This window comes from Calidris pugnax, unplaced genomic scaffold (genome assembly GCF_001431845.1).
Source record: "Calidris pugnax isolate Ruff unplaced genomic scaffold, ASM143184v1 scaffold134, whole genome shotgun sequence".
Classification (NCBI taxonomy): domain Eukaryota; kingdom Metazoa; phylum Chordata; class Aves; order Charadriiformes; family Scolopacidae; genus Calidris; species Calidris pugnax.
This window is the reverse complement of record NW_015090873.1, coordinates 34,978-42,971: the sequence shown is the minus strand read 5'-3', so window position 1 is coordinate 42,971 and position 7,994 is coordinate 34,978. Positions and strand designations below refer to the sequence as shown.

The window sequence follows — 7,994 nt, the reverse complement described above, 5'->3', positions numbered from 1 at the left end:
CCCCGGGCCGTCCCCCCGCCGCCGCTGACCCTGAGGCGGGTGAGCTGGTCGTGCAGCGCCGCCTTCACCCGCAGCAGCGTCTCCTCCTCCTTGCGCAGCTCCTGCAGGCGGCTCAGCATCCTCCGCCGCCGCCGCCGCGCCCCGCCGCCACAGCTCCCCCTGCAGGCCGGGAGGACCCGCCCCTCCCCGCCTGACGTCACACGCACGTTCCCGGACGCCGCTTACGTCATCGAATGATTGGAATTGGAAGGGGCCTTAAAGATGATGGATTTGGAAGCCCCTGCCCTGGGCAGGGACACCTCCCACCAGCCCAGGTTGCTCCAAGCCCCCTCCAGCCTGGCCTTGAACCCCTCCAGGGATGGGGCAGCCACAGCTTCTCTGGGCAGCCTGGGCCAGGCTCTCACCACCCTCAGAGGGAAAAATTTCCTCCTGCTCTCCCCTCTCAATCTCCCCTTTTTCAGGTTAAAACCATCACCCCTTGTCCTACCAACCAGCCTACCCACCTACCAGCATCACACAGGAGCACCTGACGTGGGGAGGGGGTAAATCCCAGCCCCAGGGCATCACAGAGAGACAGCAGCGACTCTCCCACTTCCCCTCCCCTCCAAATAGTCTCTATTTTAAAACTCTCTCAGAAACACCCCCTCCCCACCGAGACAAAGCAGAGCAGACACCAGTGAGGTCATTTCTCTGTTCCACCAGTTTATTTGCAGCACTGGGGTGCAGGTTTGGTGACCCGGAGGGGAGGAAGCACCACCCACTCTTCACGCTTGGGCCTTGGCAGCCGCCTTGGTGGCCTTGGTGGGCTCCGCCTTGGTGGCCTTGGTGGGCTCTGCCTTGGGCTCGGCTGGGGCCTTGCCCTCCAGCTTGGCCTTGGCCTTTGCCTTCTTCTCCTCCTTCAGTTTGTGCTGAAAGAGACCAAACGATCATCAGCACCTCACCGAAGCCCTAAAGCCCCTTTCCCCTCCGTCAGCCCCCCTGCCCACTCACGTTGCGCGCGTGGCGCAGGATGGTGTTGCGGCGCATGGTTTTGGCGTAAGGGTTCAGCTTGATCATGATTCGCAGGTTCTTCAGTGGGTTCTTCTTCAGGACTCTGCGGTGAATCTTTTTCCTGAAAAGAAGGGTCACAGATCAGGATCTCATTTCATAATTCAAGTTGGGGAACCGCAATCCCTGGTGTTTATACCCCGGAACTGAAGAACCCCCACCCCCACCCCCACCCCACTGCAGAGACTCATTCCCCATCTCATTACAAATTTCTCGTTAAGAGGAGAGTGATTACTTGGGAGCACGCAGCGCCTTCTGGATTTCCTGGCTTCTCATGATCCTTCCAATGTCCGTATTGGTCATCTTGTGCATGGGCAGGCTGCGGGACAAAGGGTCAGATGATAAAAAAGTCAACAAATTCAACAAAAACAAGTATTTAGGGGAAAGTACAGGTGTTCATTTGCCACCTGGAGATGGAAGAACCCATGGCAGGAGGGGGTTTTACCCAGCTCACAAAAACAGGTATTTAGGGGAAAGCACGGGTGTTCGTTTGCCACCTGGAGATGGAAGAACCCGTGGCAGGAGGGGGTTTTTACCTGCTCGGGCTGCACTTACTTGTAGTCACTCTTGAGGGTGGCAGCTTTGCGCCAGGTGCCGTAGAGATCGTCCAGTTTGCGGAAAGCGCTTTCTGTCCAAATGCAGAAACGCCCCACGTGGCCCCCGGGAGCCAGTCTCAGCAGGTTCAGCTTGTTCACATCCAGGAGAGTGATTCCTGTCAGGAAAAAAACCAGGCAAACACACCCCTTTCGGCTGGGATTCCCACCAAGGAATAAACAGACAGGGCCTCATTGGCTTTTACATCACAGTTACATAGCCCTATGTATGAAAATCTAGTCATTTTTAAAAAATAATAGCTTTTTTCCAGTAACAACTTGACACCCCTATTTTCAACTGCTCCAAATGCAGTTCAGGGTTGTTACCAAACTACAACATTTGTCACAAACATCCTCGAAATCACCACAATGTTGTCAGACGGAGCCTATCGGCTGCGCCAGCGGGTCAGAACTTCCACAAAATCATGGGTTTCAGAAACACGGACCAATGAAGTGGAATCTCATCATTCCAGGCAGTTCCTTCTCCCAACAAAAGGTTACCAAACTACAACATTTGTCACAAACATCCTCGAAATCACCACAATGTTGTCAGACGGAGCCTATCGGCTGCGCCAGCGGGTCAGAACTTCCACAAAATCATGGGTTTCAGAAACACGGACCAATGAAGTGGAATCTCATCATTCCAGGCAGTTCCTTCTCCCAACAGAAGGGTAACTGTCCCCCAAGTCCAGGTTACCTGGGATATTCCGGAAAGCTCTGATGATACCGTTGTCCTCATTGTAGATGATGCAAGGTCCCCTGCGCTGGATGCGACGGCGATTCCTCATTTTACCTTTTCCGGCCCGCATACGCTGGGAGGCATAAACCTAGATTTTTTTTAAAAAAATAAATAAATAATCAAACTTTGTGAATATTCAAAATAGTCCAAATCCCACTCGTAAACAGTTCTCTTGTGTCTTGAGTCAGAACTTCACCATCACCACTGCTCATCTGCAACACGGACCAGTGAGAAGCTCATCATTCTTAAGAGTCAAAAAACCCAACGTTAATCAACACTGAAATGGAGACAACTAAACAGAGTAAAGCAGCAGAGTAAGAAATTTACTCTGCTTAAACTCTTTTTTTACAGTTTCTTGTAGTTTTATTACCAAGGGATTTCTATCAGCGCCAGATCACAGCAGAACTATTTGGAATTCCTACTGTAGCAGCAGAACACATCCCACAGCAACTCACCTTTTTGATGTCATTCCAAGCTTTCAGCTTCTTAAGGAGGAGAACAGCTTCCTTGGTTTTCTTGTAACTCTCAACTTTGTCCTCAACAACCAGAGGAAGTTCTGGAATCTCCTCGATGCGGTGACCTAGAGAGGATTTTACAAAGACACCGAGTTATTCGCTGCCCCTGGCTGTGCTCATTTCTCAAGGTCATTGCTGTGTGTGTTCAGAAATGATACAATGCCAGAAAGAGCAGAAATTAAATCTGTGATCTAATATTCAGGCACTGGGACCACAGTGGTGAAGGTTCAGCAGAGTCGTGTGTGTCTGCCTCAGACGGTGCTTTCTCTACCCAAATAAATATTAAGCAAATCGTTGGCTTCCACGAACAGAAAACAAACTGAAATTCTTCAACTCTTTTTAAAGAGCATTTACTCAAGATGTTTCCTGTGGATGGGCTCATCACACAGGTCCTGATACTGCTCAGGGCAAAGCTTTCCAGAGGCAGAATTCCTCTGGAAGGAAGTCCAGAGAAGGGCGACAAAGCTGGTGAGGGGTCTGGAGAATAAGTCTTATGAGGAGAGGCTGAGGGAGCTGGGGTTATTCAGCCTGGAGAAGAGGAGGCTGAGGGGAGACCTTATTGCTCTCTACAACTCCCTGAAAGGAGGGGGTAGAGAGATGGGGGTCGGTCTCTTTTCTCAAGTCACAGGCGACATGACAAGAGGAAAGGGCCTCAAGTTGCCCCAGGGGAGGTTCAGGCTGGAGATTAGGAAAAATTTTTTCACTGAAAGGGTTCTCAGCCCTTGGAATGGGCTGCCCAGGGAGGTGGTTGAGGCCCCATCCCTGGAGGTGTTCAAAAGACGGGTTGATGTAGTGCTGGGAGGTCTGGGTTAGTGATGATGCTCCTTGTTTGTTGTGTGGGTGTCTATTTTTGTCAGTGAGGTTGACGGTTGGCCAAGATGATCTTTAAGGTCCCTTCCAACCTAGAAGATTCTGTGATTCTGTGAATTCCCACCTTTGGACATGACGAGTGCTGGCAGAGCAGAGGCTGCCAGAGCAGAGCAGATGGCGTAACGCTTCTGAGTTATATTCACCCTCCGGTGCCAGCGGCGCCAGGTCTTGGTGGGAGCGAACATGCGGCCTCCCCGACACATCTACACACCCACAGTTAAGGACAACCTTTTTGGGAGGTTTCTTTTCCCAGTGTGACTCTGGAACCCTTGCTCAGCGTTCGTTGTTCATCAGCCCTCTGTCCCAGCTCACCGACAGCAGGCAACTGTCACCGGGCACAGAGTCAGACGCAAATTACGACATCACGGCAAGACGGGACGTGCCACGAGGTTCCAGACACCCACTGCTTTTGCAGGGGAAGGGGGGGAATAAATAAATATATCAATGAAAGCTTCTGTTTGTTAAAACAATTCTAAATTTGCATATAGAAGTTCTAACTACATCACAAATTTCTCAGACCCGCTGGCCCAGATGACTGTAGGCAGCCATTACCCCAAGCAGAGGATTTAATTTCACATTTAGATATTTAAAAACTAATTTTTCTGCTTGATGAGGTCATCTTTACACCCGATGCAAGCAGCAGCAACAAAAGGATACATTTCCAAAGGCACCCTGGCCGGAGCGGTGAGTTCCACCGCCTCGTACTCGAGGAATACGAGCAACAGCTCTCCCAGTCCCCCAGGATTCAGCACTGGTCTGATGACCTGGAACAGAAAGATTTTAATTGGGATAGTGCCAACACCACAATTTTCCCAGAAGTCACAAACAGGCAGAATTCAAGACCACCAATCAGAACTTCCACCCTTATCATGCGGTTCAGAAACACGGACCAGTGAAGTGGAATCTCATCATTTCAGTCAAACAGATCCCTATCAGGTAAATTAATTCTTACCACATTAACAACCTGCCCAGGTCAGAATGGAGTACATGAACACACTCATTCCTAAGCCTGATCCTCCATTTGGAGACCCAGCCCAGCCCTGCTATTCCTACTGGCTTAAAGTGTTTATTTGAAACACCATCAAAAATAAAGCTGAAAATGCACATTCCTGGCACAGATTTCTCAGGAAGCAGCAGCTGTCTGCACCTACAGGATTCTGAAGCCCCTCCAACAAACACCCCCAATTTGCACAGGTTTCTTCTTGGCAAATGCCTCACTTGAGTCTCCTGTGGTCACCGTGGAGTGGGGATTATAAAACGTGGGGTTTTCACCACAGTTTTCTGCCTGAGACACTTTCAGACATTTTGTGGAATGCAGATTCCACTTGAGGGCCCAGGAAACACCATTTCAGGTACGACCCCAACTCCAAGATTTTTACACCACCTTGCTGTTCTTCAGAATAATAAAAAGTTGTATTTCATACAATTTAAAGTCAGATTGATAATGACTTTAGATCAGATTATCAATCTTGATAATCTGACTTTAGAGCCCCCTTACTTTCTATACAGAATCCCACTCACCAGCACTTCTCTTACTTCTAAATTTGTTTCATTTTTAGCTCACCTACATGAAAATCCACATCTAATACCACTATTTCTGTGTGTTTTGTGGCCCAGCCATACCTGCAAGCTCACTGACAGCGTAGGGCTGCCGGTTGTTCTTGCGCAGGTTGGTGTGAACGAAGTTCACAACGTCGGGGCGAATGGGGGCCTTGAACACAGCAGGCAGGGTGACATTTTTGCCTGATGCTTCCCCCTTCTCAGAGTAGACGGATATTAACGGCCGAGCGCAAGCCTGAAAAAGAGAAAGGAAAAACTCTTATTAAGCACAAGTAAAAATAAATGGGTAGCCGAGCGCAAGCCTGAAAAAGAGAAAGGAAAGACTCTTAGGCACAAGTAAAATAAGTGGGTATCGTTCAAATCCATCAAATATTGCTCAGAACGAAGGGGTCTTCAGTTCAGCAGTGCCAGCACACTGACAGCAGGCAACTGTCGCTGAACACTGGATAAGACGCAAATTACGTCATCATAGCAATAATTTTCACTTAATATAAGCGTTCCTCAACACAACCCACCTTCAGAACACGATACCTCAAGTTGGAAATTCAACAGATTTCCACATCATTTGGGTAAAGTTAACCTATAGACTTGCATCTCTAGGCTCTTCGGCAACACCTTCTAAATGGCTTCCCATCTGCTATTTAAAAAAGCTTACATGAAACCCGCCTCTGCTGATTCAGTTTCTCAAAGTTTTGTTATTTAGATTATTATTAACAGCTGAAGTGCTGTAATCAGCTTCTGAAATATAATACAGACTCACTATGACCACAGACAATCAAACTATCAGAGTGAACTTTCTGGGGAGCCTGGGCCCTCTGAACAATTCCTGGTGCCTCTGAATTGTGAGGTGAAAAAAAATCAACTGCTCACAGCTCCAGCTCCCCTTCAAAAAACTGAAAAAAAATGTCAAATAATAGCTTACCAGTCTGAACAGCGTCCTTTAAAATTAATCTTCGCAAAGTAACTTCTTTCTTACCCACAACTCATTATAGTGGCATTAAAAATATTACAAAGCTCAGAACTAATGAGCCGATAGCAATGTAAGGACTATCTGTGTTTCTAACACTTGTCACTCACAAGGCACTGACGCCTGGAGTTAGTGCAGAGGCCCCAACGCAAAAAAGCAACAAACTTTATCAGGCTGAAGGCACCAGAACGCAATCTGGATTGTATTAGCAAAAAACGTTGTTCATTTGCAACCTGCTTCCAGACCAAGCGAGTCTGAACAGCGTCCTTTAAAATTAATCTTCGCAAAGTAACTTCTTTCTTACCCACAACTCATTATAGTGGCATTAAAAATATTACAAAGCTCAGAACTAATGAGCCGATAGCAATGTAAGGACTATCTGTGTTTCTAACACTTGTCACTCACAAGGCACTGACGCCTGGAGTTAGTGCAGAGGCCCCAACGCAAAAAAGCAACAAACTTTATCAGGCTGAAGGCACCAGAACGCAATCTGGATTGTATTAGCAAAAAACGTTGTTCATTTGCAACCTGCTTCCAGACCAAGCGCTTTTAAAGCCTGTTTCAGAATAAAAATAGCAGTAATTTTTAAGAAGTTAAAAAATGGGTGATATGGAAACTGTTAACTCTATTTAAGCTCAAAAGCTTGCGTGTGGTTTGCTTTGCGCCAGAGAACTAGGTGAGAGAAATGAAAAAGGCCTGCCAGCAGGCGATGCGGGCCCCGTCCCCCACACGGCTGAGGGAAGGGTGGCTTCCAGGGGACCGGACCGGGCCGAGCTCTCGGCCCGATCTGTTAACTCTATTTAAGCTCAAAAGCTTGCGTGTGGTTTGCTTTGCGCCAGAGAACTAGGTGAGAGAAATGAAAAAGGCCTGCCAGCAGGCGATGCGGGCCCCGTCCCCCACACGGCTGAGGGAAGGGTGGCTTCCAGGGGACCGGACCGGGCCGAGCTCTCGGCCCGATCTGCGGCCCGTCCCGGCCCCTCGCCCACCCTTTCTCTCTCCCCCCTTCCCTCCTCCCGGCCGCGGCCTCCCCACCCGGGCCCACGCGGCGAGGCCGAGCCCTGATGGCTCCAAAATGGCGGCGGCTGGGCCGCCCTCCCCACGCCGCCACCCCTCGGGCTGCCCGCGATGCGGCTCTCCCCGCCAGCCCCGGCTCCCGCCGGCTTCGATCCACCACCCGCCCCGACCACCGGCGACCCCATCCCCTCCAGGCCCGCCGCGACCCCACGGCCCCCGCCCTCACCATGGTGGCGGCGGCGGAGCCACTCGTGCTCCTGCCCGTGTCCGCCGCAGCCTCCACCGGAAAAGGAAGGACTCGTCACTCTCCCAGTGCTATGAGCGATGTCCTTCCGCACCCTGTCCACAACCTTCTGCCTCGCCGGCCGCTCGGCTCCCGACCCCGGCCTCAGCTCGAGCCCCTTCGCATACTCCGTGACCCTCGGTACCGAGTTCTCTCCCTCCGGTCACTTCTATCCCTCTCGGTCGCCTCCCAAACTGGGGGACTCTTTTTCTGGCGGAGGGATTCGGCGTGACGAGTCACTGGTTGTCACAGAAATTATACATTTTTTTGCGAGATTTTCTTTTTTTTGTCATACGGAGGCGTACGACGAAAATAAATACAAATAGAACCTACTTGTGGGGGGAGAGAACAAGAATAATTCTTTTTTTTTTTTGCCTAGGCTGGGCGCCCCGCCCCGGATGTAGTG

General features: G+C 50.0%; 2 protein-coding genes across 2 annotated transcripts in view; both read right to left on the bottom strand.

The window, feature by feature from the left end:
• SNAPC5 (small nuclear RNA activating complex polypeptide 5) overlaps positions 1 to 181 on the bottom strand; it is a 3,438-nt gene extending 3,257 nt beyond the window's left edge. The window contains exon 1 of the mRNA XM_014946112.1: positions 30 to 181. Within this exon, the coding sequence (XP_014801598.1) occupies positions 30 to 119 (90 nt within the window). The 5' untranslated portion in view covers positions 120 to 181. The remainder of the gene's footprint in view (positions 1 to 29) is intronic.
• Positions 182 to 681: 500 nt separating this feature from the next.
• On the bottom strand, positions 682 to 7,685 carry RPL4 (ribosomal protein L4). The gene is made up of 10 exons (XM_014946127.1): positions 7,532 to 7,685; positions 5,388 to 5,559; positions 4,422 to 4,528; positions 3,829 to 3,967; positions 2,835 to 2,959; positions 2,338 to 2,467; positions 1,603 to 1,759; positions 1,283 to 1,366; positions 991 to 1,111; positions 682 to 908 (listed from the first exon to the last, which is right to left on the bottom strand). Exons 1-10 carry the CDS (start codon positions 7,532 to 7,534, stop codon positions 765 to 767), a joined length of 1,182 nt encoding a protein of 393 aa, XP_014801613.1. The 5' UTR covers positions 7,535 to 7,685; the 3' UTR covers positions 682 to 764.
• Positions 7,686 to 7,994: the final 309 nt, after the last annotated feature.

Coding starts and splice junctions, on each gene's coding strand:
- RPL4 (XM_014946127.1), bottom strand. Junction 4,529..5,387: donor CGCTGTCAGTGAGCTTGCAG/GTATGGCTGGGC, acceptor TTTCTGTTCCAG/GTCATCAGACCAGTGCTGAA. Junction 1,112..1,282: donor AAGGCGCTGCGTGCTCCCAA/GTAATCACTCTC, acceptor CCTTCTTTTCAG/GAAAAAGATTCACCGCAGAG.